This window comes from Boleophthalmus pectinirostris, unplaced genomic scaffold (genome assembly GCF_026225935.1).
Source record: "Boleophthalmus pectinirostris isolate CB_2022bp ecotype Guang Dong unplaced genomic scaffold, ASM2622593v1 HiC_scaffold_22, whole genome shotgun sequence".
In the NCBI taxonomy this organism is placed as follows: domain Eukaryota; kingdom Metazoa; phylum Chordata; class Actinopteri; order Gobiiformes; family Gobiidae; genus Boleophthalmus; species Boleophthalmus pectinirostris.
Window position 1 is genome coordinate 844,699 of NW_026571190.1, and position 16,478 is coordinate 861,176.

General features: G+C 45.1%; 1 protein-coding gene across 1 annotated transcript; it reads right to left on the bottom strand.

Moving 5' to 3' along the window:
* Window positions 1-1,720: 1,720 nt before the first annotated feature.
* LOC110157758 (transmembrane protease serine 6) lies at window positions 1,721-16,478 on the bottom strand. Its single transcript, XM_055157958.1, has 17 exons — window positions 16,389-16,478; window positions 15,535-15,640; window positions 14,994-15,136; window positions 14,827-14,894; window positions 13,368-13,543; window positions 12,741-12,939; window positions 11,594-11,730; window positions 9,457-9,572; window positions 7,948-8,057; window positions 7,721-7,863; window positions 6,058-6,156; window positions 5,057-5,185; window positions 4,539-4,655; window positions 4,296-4,464; window positions 3,977-4,236; window positions 3,571-3,707; window positions 1,721-1,892 (listed from the first exon to the last, which is right to left on the bottom strand). Exons 1-17 carry the CDS (start codon window positions 16,476-16,478, stop codon window positions 1,731-1,733), a joined length of 2,361 nt encoding a protein of 786 aa, XP_055013933.1. The 3' UTR covers window positions 1,721-1,730.

Sequence of the window (16,478 nt, forward strand, 5' to 3'; positions counted from 1 at the left end):
CTTGTACCTCATGTGTGTTAGTGTACAGTCAGAGCTACTGTCCTGTGTAATGTGAAAGTCTATGAGAAAATAAAGCTCTCTGCATTATGATCATGTGATCTTGTTCTGAGTTATGCGAGAACATGCCACACACAGAATGTTCACTGAAAATTTACTGAAAATCAAACATTACTTTTCACCTGTGGTTCAACAGAATTATTAGAAAAAACGAAATGAAACTGGCCTGGACAAAAATGATGGTTCCCTAAACTTCACATTTTGCTACACAACCTTTTGATATTAACTCTGCAAACAAATAATTTCAGTCACTGTCAATGAGACTTCTGCACTGTTCAACTGGTATTTTGACCCATTTCTCATGAGCAAACTGTTCTAGTTGTCTCAGGTTTGAAGGGTTCCTTCTCCAGACGCATGTTTCAGCTCATTTCACAGATGTTCAATAGGACTGAGATCTGGGCTCACAGAAGAACACTCCAGAACAGTCCAATGTTTTGTTCTTAACCATTCTTGGGTGTTTTTATCTGTGTGTTTTGGGTCATTATCCTGTTGGAAGCCCCATGATCTATAACCGAGACCAAGCTTTCTGACACTAGTCAACACATTTCTTTCCAAAATACCTTGATAGTTTAGAGATTTCGTTGTACCTTGCACAGATTCAAGACGCCCTGTGGCAGATGCAGCAAAACAGCCCCAGAACAAAACCAAGCCTCCTCCATGTTTCACAGTAGGGACAGTGTTCTTTTCTTGTGTTTCATTTTTGCGTCTGTGAACATAGAGCTGATGTGTCTTGCCAAAGAGCTCCAGTTTTGTCTCATCTGTCCAAAGAACATTTTCCCAGAAGCTTTGTGGTTTGTCAATCTGCATTGTGACAAATTCCAGTTTCACTTTTTTATGATTTGCTCTCAGCAGTGGTGTCCTCACATGAAGTCCACTTTGGCTCAAACACTGATGGATGGTGTGATCTGACACTGATGTACCTCGCCTTCAAGTTCACATTTAATTTGTTTGGAGGTTGTTCTGGGCTCTTTGGTTCCAGTCGTATGATCCATCTCTTCAATTTGTCATCAATTTTCCTTTTGCAGCCACATCCAGGGAGGTTGGCTTCAGTCCTGTGGACCTTAAACTTCTGAAGAACATGTGCAACTGTAATCACAGGAACATCAAGCTGCTTGGAGATGATCTTATTGTCTGTGTCCTGACATAGTTCTCACAGGACACACAGGAGTGAATTTGAAGCCAGGCTCTGTGTTATGAAAAGGATTTTTTTGAAGGACAAAAAAGCAAAAAGTAAATAAATTCTGGATCATGTGTCGTGGGTTAATACGAACATGTTAAGACCAAAATGATGAGGCTCACAGCAGCAGTTACGGAGAGAGAAACGACAAGATCCTAATGTAAGTCCATTGGAGCCAGAGTCAGAAGGAGCCAGAAGAGCCTCCTGGAGAACTTCCTATTTGGCACACGGCAGCTACAGTGTTAGATCTCTGAAAGTGATGATCATAATGATGATGTATAGAAAATGTCTAATTTTCATATAGACAGACATCTGGGCAAATACAAACATTGATTTTCTGACTCCGCACACAATAACCTTTCCAAAAATATATAGTTTAACAAATCCCCCAAAAATTCCCACAAAAGTATATCGTGAACTGGACTATAAAGTGAGTTGGATTGATTGTCCAAGATGTTCCCTGATCCAGTGTGATGCCCTCAGAGACAGGCGCTGCTCATGGAGAGATGCGCTCCTGCACCCACGAGGAGAGGATGCTGACACGGGTGTACACTCCATAGTACCCAGGCCTCGCGCAACCATGGCCCCAGCTGACCACTCCAGCCAGGAACCAGCGGCCCCCAGACTCCTCACACACCAGGGGCCCCCCAGAGTCTCCCTGTGGGCAGGCATGAGGACGGTGTGTACAGTACAAGAGGGGATCACATCAAAAAATTAGGTCTCAACCCAAATCTGACCTTTTAACTTTGTTGGAGTTTTAAAATATGTTAATCTTGAGGTTTACGTTAAGATGAAGTAAGTAGTGACTGTGGCTAAAGGGCCCATATGACAGTATGTTCTGATCTGTTCTAATGTAGTTTCCTCAAAAACACACCTGGAGTTGTATTTTGTTTCATTCACATATTTAACACACAAATCCTACAGATTTAGGGTGAGTTCTTCTCTCAAACAGAAAACACTCTGTTCCACCTTGTGATGTCATGTGGTAATACAGGAAATGCTCTTCTATATTTTTAAACTCCATACGCTTTCTCTAGAATCATTTGGATAATTTTAGCCCTGGAATTTCCAATCTCTACAGAACTACAGGTTAAAGGATCTGTTTAACTACCACTACCACTGCATGACATCACAAGGTGAAACAGACCATTTAGTGCTTTGGAGATGTAGACAAACTAATAATAAACGGTGACTGAAGCATGTGTGAATGAAACAAAACTCAACTCCAGATCTGTTTTTTACAAAGCCAAGCAAACTGCACTGAAACACTCTGTGCTCCTTTTTGGACCCTCACCCACAGTTTGAGAACCTCTTCTTTAAGAGAACTTCCTCTGGCACTTTACACAAAACTGTGAAAAAAGTGAAGGATTTTTAAACCGTTTTTAAAGTTCCAAACTGGAGTTGCATTCTTTTCTGGTTTTGCAGTGATATTTACCAGCCTCTGCACATTTACCAAACCAAACACACATCGTGACAAACACAGATGCATTTGTGCACTTTTGTTAGACAAACTTCAGCCAAATGTGGCAGTAGGTCTGTTCTGTAGATCCGCTCTATGCTGTAGACCTGCTTTGTGCCAACACTGGAACACAAATTTAGACTGGTTTTTGCTTCACGTTTGGTCTTGCTCTTCTAATCAGCCGCACTGTGGGAGGGGCTTGTGTTGGCTGTACGCAGGAAGGAGCGAGAGCGTGAAAAGGCGAGGGGCGGCGTGCTGACGTGAGGCAGATGGACAGGTAGGATGTTTAGGAAGTTGAACCTGCCCTGTGATGCACGCTGGTACATGAGGGCACACGCTGTTGCAGACGAGCCGTGCATAGGGAGTGTGTGTGTTTGTGATGCACCGTAGAGTCTCCGCGGGTTTCAAATGAGCGCACAGGCTGCACTGAGACGCCCCACACGCTCCTGCACCCGCTACAAGTTTATTACCAACAGCAGTGGCCGTAATGAAATATGATCACACTTGTTGAGTGTCAGACCTCGAGTGAGAGACAAGACCGAGTCCAAACGTGAGTTCGAGACGAGACACGGCGATCTACCCACACGACCTTGGCGATCGACTGGTAGATCACGATCGATGTATTGAGCACCCCTGATTTAAAGCAACAAGAGCTGAGTTTTGCACATTTACAGTCGGGCCTTTAAGGTTATGATCAGTCTCCAGGAAAAGAATGTAAGTCAATGTAATGTCCCCAAGAATCATGGGAACCCAGCACAGATGCATCTGTGCGAGTGCATGTACATGAGTGAATGTATATGTGTGCATGTACGTGTGTGCGTGTGTGTGTGTGTGTGTGTGTGTGGGAGGGGGTGTGTATATGTGTGCATGTATGTACCTGACAGGAGTCCTTCTGTCCCCCAACATATCCAGCACAAAGCATTCTGGGAGAAATGAGGGGCCCATAGGAGCCCACGCAGGCCTCCTCACTGAGCAGCTGCACGTCCACCTTCTGCAGGACATTACTGACCGAGCCTTCACAGCAGAGACACACTCAGCTCACACGTCTCACACACGAGCTCAGAACAAGGAGATATAGATGATTGAGAATGATACTTTGCAGTGATATCACACACTGGGGTTTCCACATGTATTTCTATGATGGAATGTTCTGAAGTTACCATGGTGATTAGCACTCCCCAAAGAAATGTAAGATGTCTGCAAACATGAGTACCAGCATCACACCCCTAGGGAATGTTGATGACATCAACTGCAAAGTATCAAAAGAAATAAGTGAGGAGTACCTCCCTCGCGCAGAGCGCCCCAGCCGGTGACCCAGCACACCCTGCGGGGGGTCAGCAGGTAGGTGGAAGGGGGCAGACAGATGGGCCGGGCCCCCGAGGGCTGCTCCAGTCTGAGCAGGGCCAGGTCATAGTCGTGGTTGTGGGGCTGGTAGTACTGGTGCAGGAGGATCTGCTGGAGGCTCCTCCGCTCCTCCAGGGGACTGGCTTGGTCCAGCAGCACTTTGCCCAGGTACACGCTCCACAGGCCGGGCTGGAGCAGGCTGAGACACAGAGGAATAAGACACAGCAGAGACAGACATATGACCCCCTCAGCACTGACCTGAGCTCAGAGAAGCAGTGAGCCGCAGACAGGAGCCACACACTGGACACCAGAGCAGCCCCACACACATGCTGACCTCCCACCTGCAGACTGGCCTGCCACGGCCACTCCCCCTCTGACGCATCGCTCCCTCCCACTATGCGGCCAGAAGGGGGCACTAGACCGCACTCTGAAACAGCATTCATCATGACGGGATTGTCACAAGAGTGGACAGGAGGATATGAGACACTGAGAAGAGATTACCACAGTGGTGTTCATCAGAGGCGTCAGGGCAGTCCTCCACCTGGTCACAGCGAGGGTTAGGCTTCTTCAAACATGAGCCGTCAGCGCACATGTGGGTCCTGTCAGAGCACGGCACCACTGGAACACACACACATGCACACACACACACACTGGTCACATACACACACACAGGTCACTCACACACACAGGTGTGTGACCTGTGTGTCACTGGTCACACACACTGGTCACACACATACACACAGTGGTCACGTACACACACACACATACACTGGTCTCACACACACACACTGGTCACATACACACACACACACACACACAGGTCACTCACACACACACACACACACACACACACACACACACACACACACACACACACTGGTCACATACACACACACAAAGGTCACATACACACACACAGGTGTGTGACCTGTGTGTCACTGGTCACACACACTGGTCACACACATACACACAGTGGTCACGTACACACATACACTGGTCTCACACACACAGACTTGTACCTGTGGAGCAGAGGGTTTCGTCGGAGCCCAGGCTGCAGTCTCTGTGTCCGTCACACACTCTGGAGTAGTCCACACACTGAGGGCCGACTCCTGGGGTGTGTGCTGAACACTGGAACTCTGATACACACTCTGATACACACAGATGCACGCACACGCACAGAGGGATCATACCACACACTGTTAGAGTTGGACCAAGCTAACTGAAGTTAATCGAGGTTAACAGTTATAGAAGCAAATTTGGAGCTGAATCCCGTATTTGGAAAATTGAATGTGCAATCAAACAGCCAATCAGGAGCAAGGTTGTTGAAGGTACCGAGGCACACTGTCAATCAAGCCTGTTGCCAACTTTGGGGAAAGAAGGCATCTGATTGGTCTGTTATAGACAAAGCTATCCGACTGGGAAATGAGCATGGTCACAATTCAGCTCCATAGACCCAGGCTTCAAAGACTTTACAAAGAAAAAGTCGTCTCCCTTCTCTGTGTGATTGCTGCTGTGAGCCTCGTCATTTTGATCTTAAAATGTCCATTTGAACCCACTCTACATGATCCTGAGGTTTTTATTTCGCTATTTTGTCAGTGAATAAATTCTTATTCCTAATATGGAACTCTGCTCCAAACTGCAAGCCTCGATGAGCTTCATTTGACTAGAGCTGAACACTGTGGGTGACCTCACACTCCCTCTGTCCTCCTCTTTATACAGACTGTGCATTTATATAGAATATACAGCATATAGATGGACATAAGCAGCCTCTGCCGCGTTTAGCACCAACTGGTTTGTGACCAGCTGTGGACAGGTGTGGACAGGTGTGGACAGGTGTTAGTGGGCAGATGTTAGCAGGTGTAAACAGGAGTGGGCAGGTGTAGACAGGTTGGGGCAGGTGTAGACAGGTTGGGGCAGGTGTAGACAGGTTGGGGCAGGTGTAGACAGGTTGGGGCCGGTGTAGACAGGAGTGGGCAGGTGTAGACAGGTTGGGGCAGGTGTAGACAGGTTCGGTTCTTACCACAGTGTTTCTCGTCCAGGCCGTTGGGACAGTCTGTGATGCCATCACATTCTGGAACACACTGTCCATCCACAGAGCACAGGAACTGCCCAGGACACGCTGCACACACACAACACACAACACACACACGCACACACATCCACACATTCACATACAAACACATGTGAAAAACAGACTTTTATTTTGAAAGTGTGACTTATCTAAAAGATCTGAAAATATAATTTGAATGTCTTATTTTGATGGGGTTAGAGTGTTTTATTTTGACAGTCTGGAGTCTGGAGGTGTGAGTCCAGAACTGAGGGGTCCCACTGAGGAAGAGGAGCATCTGGTTTTGGGTCAGAGTTTGAGGATTTTGTTGATCATTATTTACAGTATAGATCACATCATTTTTAGCCACATTTTTTCAATTTACCCATGTTTATTGCACTGAAAAACACTGAGTGGGCTCACACCTCCACAAACCTGATTCATATTTGGCCTCCTCCTCTTTGTTTACATGGAAATCTTCTTGTTCTTTTGACTGTAATAGAGAATGACATAAAATATAACATCTAGCTCTGTGGAAAATATTCCGAGAATATTCCAGAATACTCACTGTCTTAAAACTGACCCATACTTTGTGTATGACATCACAAAAGGGACGGGTCTATTTAAGTTTCAATCAATTCTACCTTTTTAGAATATTTGTCTTGAACATTTAACCGTGTTATAGTGTTGTTCCCTCCTCACAAACATATCTGGAGTTGTGTTTTATGCTCTGTTCCACATATTGATGTCATGAAGTGGTAGTTTTCAAGTTGACAGCTATCCATTACCCTTTGGACAGTAGGGATTGGGAATTCCTGGGCTGGAATTATCCAAATTCTAGTGAAGGTTTGTGGATGAAGTTTAAAAACACACTGGAGCATTTCCTATATTACTGCATGACATCACAAGGTGGAACAGAGTGTTTGCTGTTTGAGAGAAGAATCACCGGTTCTATTACAGTAAGTTTTGACAGTACAAGCACGGACATCTTCACTGTCTGATAACTCCAGGTGTGTTTGCAATGAGGAACAACATCATGACACAGATCAGAAATGAGCCTAATATGGGCCCTTTCAAGAATGAAATAAAAGTAAATACTTTTTTGCAGTGAGTATTTGGATGGTGACTGAAGAATTTTGGCAATATAGTAAATCATTAAATGGTGTTTAAAGGGCATGCCACCTGACAAACATGCATTAGTACAGTAAGCAGGGTCATCTCTCCACAGATCTGACCTGTAATTGAGCCTAGTAGTTACATCTGCCCGTCTACAGAGAAAAATAGAAGTGTAATAAAATATTGTGGAACATTCTAAGGAACATTTCCGAATAGAAACCACCAGAAAAGCTACACAGTGCACTTTATATTCTTCTTATTGATACTTTACAGTAACATCACACTGGGGGTGTTCTACATGTATCTCTGTGGTGGAATGTACTAGTTACTATGGAGACACAATGCACACATTAGCAAACACTGCAGAAAAAGACTTAAATTCAGTGAAAAAATACAAAAGTGTAGTGTGTGTCGAAGAGAGCAGAGGGGGCAGAGAGGGCAGGGGGACAGGGGGACAGAGGGGACAGAGGACAGAGGGGGGCAGAGAGGACGGAGGAGACAGAGGGGACAAAGCGCTTACGCTGGGACAGGTTGTAGACACTGTAGGACACCTGGAGTCCTGGTCCAGTCTGGGGCAGGACGAAGGACAGGAGGACACTGGTGCTCCAGGACAACAAAGGGACACGTTCACTGTACGCCTGAGGAATCCTACTGCCACACAATCTGACAAGAGCAGAAGAGCAGAGGAGAGAGGCAGAGGAGCACAGGAGATGGTCAGAGGAGCAGACGAGCAGAGGATGGGCCTACCTGCGCTCCTTGATGATCCACTGGCCCTGTTCACAGCTCTGCTCAGGAGAGGCTGGGCTCAGTTTGTAGCCTTCAAAGTCCAAACGTAGACCCAGACCTGGACTGGACACCTGGAATCAGAGAGGAGCACCTCATGACCTCACGGCTCTTAACATACAACTTCTGCAAGGCTGAAAGAAGTTCCTACCACAGCTCAGTTCAGAGAAAGGCAGAAGTAAGTAATAGAGACAGTTTTCTTTGACCAGGGTATTCCTACTCCCATTATGAGTCTGGTTTTCAGAGGAGTCCCGGCTCCAGAGGGATCCCTGTTGCACATGTTTTTAGTGGTAGAGGAAACCTACACAGACACAGGGAGATCACGCAACCTCCACACAAGAAGGAAGTGCACGGAATTGAACCCAGGAGCTTCTTGCTGTGAACTGTGCATGTGCACCACCCCCAAGCGCTGTTCCAGTTTAAATGCCCGTCGATTTGAGCTCCCGAGGCATAAGTGGAGTAACAAGTCACATTTTAAAAGTGTTTTGGTTTTATTGTCTGTTTTGACCAATTAAACATCGACGTGCTGTTAGATTTGTGGCAGAATCACTACATTAGATTGAATAGATTTAATATTTGATTTTATTGTTATTATTTTCATTACATCATATTTTATTTTGTTTCCATGTGTAGAAAATGTTGTCACTTTGTTTAGAAAGGCATTGCATAAATAAAATTATAAGTATATATTATAATTTATAATAAATTATAATAGGAAATTCACACTGTAGCCATATTAGCATTAAATATGATATATTTAACGGTATTAAATATAAAGATTTCAATCTTTCCAGTCATTTTTTTCTCTTCTGTAGTGGGAGCCTTATTTGATAGAAGATATTGACCTGTGGAAATGAGCTCCTCTAAACAAATTCATCTAAATGAGTGAATAATGGAGATTCTACAGTGGGAGCATTACTCAATGGCTAAATTGATGATGATATGTGCTCCCTTTACTCAGAGCCTATTGGAGCAGAATACGACTGTTCAAATGAACCATATTCATATAAATGAGATGAAATTTGACATAAATGAAGTCTGATCACCATGTGCAAACAGCATCAAACCCGTATCTCTAATCCAAAGAAATATGTTATAAAACTGGAGAAGTCAGGGTCAGGGATTGGCTTTATTGGATCTATACAACTGTAAAACTGAAAAATGTAAGGTCACTTATTTCAATGAGGCAGCGTCTAACCCTAATCAACAGACGTCACTGTCCATTTAGGCTGCGGGAGCTCATTCCGACAGAACACCGGTTTCAATGATGAAATCCAGTGTGTTTAAACCTAAAATGCCTCTCTCTGATCTGAATGGTCATTGCCTGAACCCCAGCACCAGTCATGAGTCAGTGCTAGTGCAGCCTCTGCAGCTCAGGGAGAGAATTCTGGAGGTTCTGAGCTTTCACAGGAGATATGACCTGTCCACACACTGAGAATGAGACAAATATATACACACAATAAGTGGAGTGACCTGAAAAGTCCAGTTGCAGGTGGTGTTGGGGGGGTAGTAGCCGGGGAATAGGGGAGTCCTCAGGGTGCCCTGGACTGGACCCTGTGCCGGCGACAGCTCCAGTGTGGATGAGCAGCCTGTGGGACAGAACACACACATATACTGTGTATAGACACATGTACACACATTCACATATATGCACACACACACACAAACATACACACACACACACACACATAAACATATACACACACACACACCCGCGCGCACACACACACATACACAAACATATCCACACACGCACACACACACACACCTATACACACACACGCATACACATGCACACACACAAACATATACACACGCGCACACACACACCTATACACACACACGTATACACACGCACACACACACACATATACACACACACACACACGCACACAAACATACACACGCACACACCTATATACACACACACGCATACACACGCACACACACCTATACACACACACGCATACACACAAACATATACACACACACACACCTATACACACACACACGCATACACACAAACATATACGCACACACACCTATACACACACACGCATACACACAAACATCTACACACACGCACACACACAAACATATACACACACACACGCATACACACAAACATATACACACACGCACACACACCTATACACACACACGCATACACACAAACATCTACACACGCACACACACAAACATATACACACACACGCATACACACAAACATATACACACGCACACACACACGCATGCACACACACGCACACACACGCATACACATGCACACACGCGCGCACACACGCGCGCACACACAAAACCATATACACACACACACGTGCATGGATAGACACACATTTGATTTCTTCCATGCCTTGGGGACATTACATCGACTTCCATTCATTTCCTGGAGACTAAACCTAAAATGAACCATAGTCACGATGGATCTAAAAGTAAAGGATTTACATCATGGGGACTTGAGTTTTGACTTCATAGAGAAAAAATGCTGGAGGGCAGGTCAGTATTTTACAGGGGAAAAAAAAGTTGCCAATGAAATAATGTTACAAATAAGTAGAGCTCTTTGTCATTGTTAACCCTGTCCTCATGACTTTAAAGTGGGGGTATTATGTTAAATGGACTGTTTGGATTTATTTACCACATTGTTCCCTCATCAGATACATGCCTGAAGAGGTTTTAGATGTCATCCATGCATGTTTGAATAATTTTGTGATCTCCCAGACTCTATTCAAATTATGATTAGCAATACAGTCCTCTCCGATGCTCAGCCCACAAGCCTACATCACTCATGCTCCTACAAGACAATTCCCATAAATACAAGAGCAGGATACAAAAACACGTTACAGTTTCATTTCATAAGCAGGATTTATGCCAAAATTGTGGTAATAGGGCTCTAAAGGAGGAGTGACTTAACACAGAGAGCAAAGGGAGGATGAGACTCAAAGTATCAAAACAGAAAGTGAAACTAATTAAAAATTTAAATATGTTGTTTTCAGAAAATATAATATTTTCAAAACAAGTCAAATGAATATGATCTAAATATGTTCTGTGTGAACAAAGTGTTGTTTTCACACTGCCACTAAAAGAGCATTTGCTGCTTCAAACAGGAGGTGTCAGAGCGGCTCCTCTCCCTCAAGAGAGAACAGAAGGTGAGCCCCGGTCTGTCTGTGCAGGTGAGCATGGGTCTGTCTGTGCGCAGGTGAGCCCAGGTCTGTCTGTGCAGGTGAGCATGGGTCTGTCTGCGCAGGTGAGCATGGGTGTGTCTGCGCAGGTGAGTCTGAGTCTGTCTGCGCAGGTGAGCATGGGTGTGTCTGCGCAGGTGAGTCTGAGTCTGTCTGTGCAGGTGAGTCATCAGCGCATACAATCCTCATGGTGTATTTAGCTCTGTCCGCTTGAAGCACGTTGCCATAGAAAAACATTCTCTGATCAGCTGATGGACTCTGATGTGGCTCATGATGTTTGGGGTGAATGATGTGCGGTGTATGTGAACAAGGCAAAGTGAACAGATCTAAAACTAGTGCCAGTGGGTCACTCCAGAGAGAGTCCAAACAAGTGTGAAAACGATCAAAAGACACATTTTTACCCAACGTACCCTGGACCTCCACAGCTCGCACGGACAGAGAGATGCGCTCCTCCCCCTCCTCCCCCTCTCGCTCCCACACCACTGTCATGGCCTGGCCTGAGGAGACGATGAGTGCCCCCGGGTGCTGAGGGCTGCAGGCTGCCACTCTGCAACACACCACATGACTACAAATGTGCAACAAACAAACTCTAGCTCTGATCAAACCATACTGCCTTTGTGTCCCTGGGCAAGGCACTTTATGAGCCTTGCCTCTGTATGAATGTGCTCAATAAAGGTTGACCTAAACTCTGCCCACAGCCACATTTCAAATGGAGCAGTACCTGGAGGACCATACTTAAACGGTGTAATATTATACTTATAGGTCATACATGAAAACAATAATTCTGTCCATTTATATAGACATCCAAAATGCTTCACACTATAAAACACAGTCACACACACACGAACACATACACACATATGCACACATATATACACACACAAACATGGGAGTGGCAAAGTGAGATTAAAGGCCAGTTTAAACGGAAATGTTGAGAAATTATTTGAATTGATTAGTGGTGTTAGTGGTTTGTATGTGTGGAGGCAGGGACATGGACAAAGAAGCTCTGTCTCCTGTGTGGGCAGGGGAGACAGGGTGATGAGGAGGAGCAGAGTGTCTTGGAGGGTGTGTAGGTTTGTAGCAGGGTTAGGAGTTACGGGTTAGGGGATAGGGGTTAGAAGGAGGAGGAGTGGAGTGGTGGGTGTGTAGGTTTGTTACAGGAGTTAAGGGTTAGGAGATTAGGGGTTAGGAGTTAGGGATTAGGAATTAGGGGTTAGGAGATAGGGGTGAGGGGTTAAGAGGAGGAGGAGTGGTAGTCCAGTATAAATAAAGTTTAAATTAAATACTGAAAACAGAGGTCGAAATCTGTTTTGGTTTTTTGGTTTTTTTGACACTAAAACAGAATAATGAAATAACACACTGTTTTCCCATTTTTATTGTGTTCCGTTCTTGATGGAAATGCAAAAGAACAAACTGTACACTCTGTATGTCACATCTGCTACGTGTGTCCAACCAGCAAGAAATGATCAACCAAAAGTACAAAACTACAAAAAACTAGTTCAGGTTTGTATTCAAATCTGAAATTGGTGTTTTAGTGAATGTCTGTGCTTTTCTCACCTGGTGATGAGCAGGTGCTCCGACGGCAGGAGCGTGTCATACACCAGCAGGGGCCCTTGGCACGGGGGCCACTGGATGTGCAGCTGCAGCAGGGAGCCGGAGGGGCCCCAGAGCCTCCACCTGCAGGATGCACAGTGGGGTTGGGGCCCCGGCAGAGCTGTGGGCCCCGCAGACCTGACCTCTGTGTATGTGTCACAGTCTGCAGTACAAACACACTGTTACTATGGAAACTCCCATGATGACCTCATCCACATAAGCAAAGTCTGTACTCCTGCCGCAGCTGTCTGTGCACCTGCCTCACCTGTCTGTACACCTCCCTCACCTGTCTGGATGTCTCACCTGTCTGGATGTCTCACCTGTCTGGATGTCTCACCTGTCTGGATGCCTCTCTCACCTGTCTGGAAGTCTGTCACCTGTCTGGATGTTTCTCACCTGTCTGGACACCTCCCTCACCTGTCTGGATGTCTGTCACCTGTCTGGTTGTTTCTCACCTGTCTGGATGTCTGTCACCTGTCTGGTTGTTTCTCACCTGTCTGGATGTCTGTCGCCTGTCTGGATGTTTCTCACCTGTCTGGACACCTCCCTCACCTGTCTGTCGTGATATTGGCCTATGCATAAGCTGCTCACCGGTGACCTGGAGGGAGGGCAGGTGCGGCAGGTACGTGTCTGGGACCCCGCCCTGAGACATGTAGACTTGGAGACCCTGCTGAAGGCTCTGGGTGACCATGTCCACACTGACCCGTGACACGTGACTACTGGGGACCCTCAGGAGCAGCCAGAAGAGCACCAGCACACTGCCCCTGCTGCACACACAAGGTATTACATCCATCCTCGGCGAACTTTTATCTACAGTAACTTTGAAGCACTCTGACCAACACTTATTTTCTCTTCAGGACAATCAAGTTCATCTTTTCTCTTCTAAATTGTTTTATCACGATACTAAAATGTCAAACTCAATTTCGATATAAGGAATAGACTTGTGAGCAAGATTAGAGATAGAGATATGACTTGACCTGAACACATTCGTGCGAAATAATAACCTCACAAAATATCACTACACACCTTTCTTAAAGGTTTTTGGTAAAAAGGGCTGTAGGTGAGTTTGTAGTAAATTTAAATTAAATAATCTGGGGAAAATAACCAAAATCTGCCCTAAATTTCTGCCCAGAAATATCAGTCGAGTTTATCAACTATCGCTTTCTCTGGATACTAAACCACTGGCCATTGGCATTGGCCATGAAAAATTCACGTGAGTTGATCTCTAAAAAGATCCTGAGATACTTGAACTCCTTCACTTGGGACAGGGACTCTCCACCCTCCAGGAGAGGTGCACACTTTTCCAGTTGAGGTTATCATGGAAACTCATTTCGACCCCTCATGACCATAGGGAACCTCAATTCATGACCATAAGGAAACTAATTTTCCCTATGGTCATGAATGCCTCCTGGACGCCTCCCAGGGGAGGTGTTCATGTCCCACTGGGAGGAGGCCGCGGGCAAAACCCAGGACACACTATGTCTCTTGGCTGGGACCACTTTGGGGTCCCACTGAAGGAAGTTGGAGGAAGTGTCTGGGGGTGAGGGAAGTCAAAGAGTCCCTGTTTAAACTGCTGCCCCTGTGACCGGCTTCAGATAAAGCAGAAGAAAATGAATGGTGGAAAAGACTTGATACTCAATATAGATTCTGATACAACAGTGATGAACAAAAACACTTTCTTTAGACAATAGAATGTGATTTTCAACATTAAATGATGGTACTTTCTTTTCTATTCCCATGTGTTTTATATGTGTGTAATGGTCAGTGGTGCAGTAGGTTCATGTTGGTCCATGTGTGTATATTAGTCTATGTGCTCTGACACTTGTTCTGCTACAGACCAACATCATTCTGAACTATTCAGGAAAGGCTCATTTCTGTCCTGTGAATGTGACTTTTTTAGAGTATTTAGTTTTGATACTAGTGGATTGTAGTGGATAATGGATATGGATTAGTATCTGATTTGCAATACTGTAGATGAACAGTTTTTTTTATTTTTTATTTGAATGAACCTAAGCATTGTGGAGTTTGCAGAGGAGAGGAGCAGACTCACCCAAAGGCCAGCACAGTGGACTGGTTGAAGTACGGGGCCAGAGACGAGCCACCGACAGCACTGTGGATCTGAGGGCCAAACACACAGAATCAGGGGCTCTCTCATATGTCACCACTGAGTTCATATTCAGGGCATTTCCTCTTGGTAGATGACATAATGGCACTGACCATGTGCTGGAGAGTGTGGGCCTGGCTCCTGAAGGCCTCACTGCTCCTGGAGGACAGCTCAGAGGAGAACACGGAGTTTAAGAAGAGCACAGAGGAGGTGAACTGTCTGTGCACCCGCTGCTCCTGCTGCCACACACGCAAGTCTGCAACAATAAGGCCTGGTTCAGTCCTGCTTTAGTCCTGCTTTAGTCCTGCTTTAGTCGTGCTTTAGTCCTGCTTTAGTCTTGCTTTAGTCCTGGTTTAGTCCTGCTTTAGTCTTGCTTTAGTCGTGCTTTAGTCCTGGTTTAGTCCTGCTTTAGTCTTGCTTTAGTCGTGCTTTAGTCCTGGTTTAGTCCTGCTTTAGAGCACAGAGGAGGTGAACTCTCTGTACCTGCTGCCATACACAGCAACTGAAACAAGTTCTGGTTCAGTCCTGATTTACATCTGGTTTAGTCCTGGTTTAATTCTGGTTCAGGTCTGCTTCAGTCTAGGTTTAGTCCAGGTTTAGTCTAGGTTAAATTGAGGTTTAGTTTTGGTTTACTCCAGGTTTAGTCCGACTCACCCAGGAAGTACCAGATGAGGACAGCAACAATGACCAGGCAGAGCAGTGTCACAGTGCCACCTATCAGCTGGCAGAGGCGAGCTCCTCTGCACACAAGACCTCCTCTCTGTACACACAGGTTTTATCTTTAGATGGACTTCAGATCCCTTCGTTTGAGAAGACAAACACATGTTGTATTGCGTTTCATTTACACATGGGACAGAGCAAATTCCAGGGCTGAAATTATCTAAATGATTCTAGTGAAGGTGTGTGGAGTTTAAAAACACAGTGGAACACTTCCTGTATTACCACATGACATCACAAGGTGGAACTGAGTGTTTTAGTTTGAGAACCCTAAGAACTATGCAGGATTTCTTTTTTAAATGAAACAAAACACAACTCCTGGTATGTTTTTGATGAGATAACAACAATATAACATGGATCTGAAGATAGTGTAAGGTTAAGGTTCAAAGTTAAATGATTTTTCATTTTAGTGTATAATATTTTATATAGTGACTAGAAAAATGTCCAAAACGTTGCAGTAAGCTGAATAACTTTTCTGGTGGTAGAGCCTGGAGTCTGTTTGCTTCTATGGCCTTGTTGCTTGAAATGTTCCACGGTATAACATCAGACTTATCGCCATAGCATGTGACACCACCAGATAAGTTAGATCTGTGGAGAGGCGAGTTCGCTCACTGTAGGCATGCACAGTGTAAACACCTGTAACTGAATACATTTAAGCTAGAGTCTGTATGTGCAATTCTAGATAAAACAATATTCTCTATCAGGTTGATGATGTTGGCATGCCCTTCTCCAGAAAAGTTAATGGATCACCTTTAATGTCATAATGGTGAGCAGTAAATATTGCACTGTACCTGGCTGTGATGGACTGGTGCTGGAGTGTTTTGCTCACTGGTACAGCTGCAGGGTCCAGTGGGGTCCGGAGCCATTGCCCTGACTCTCAT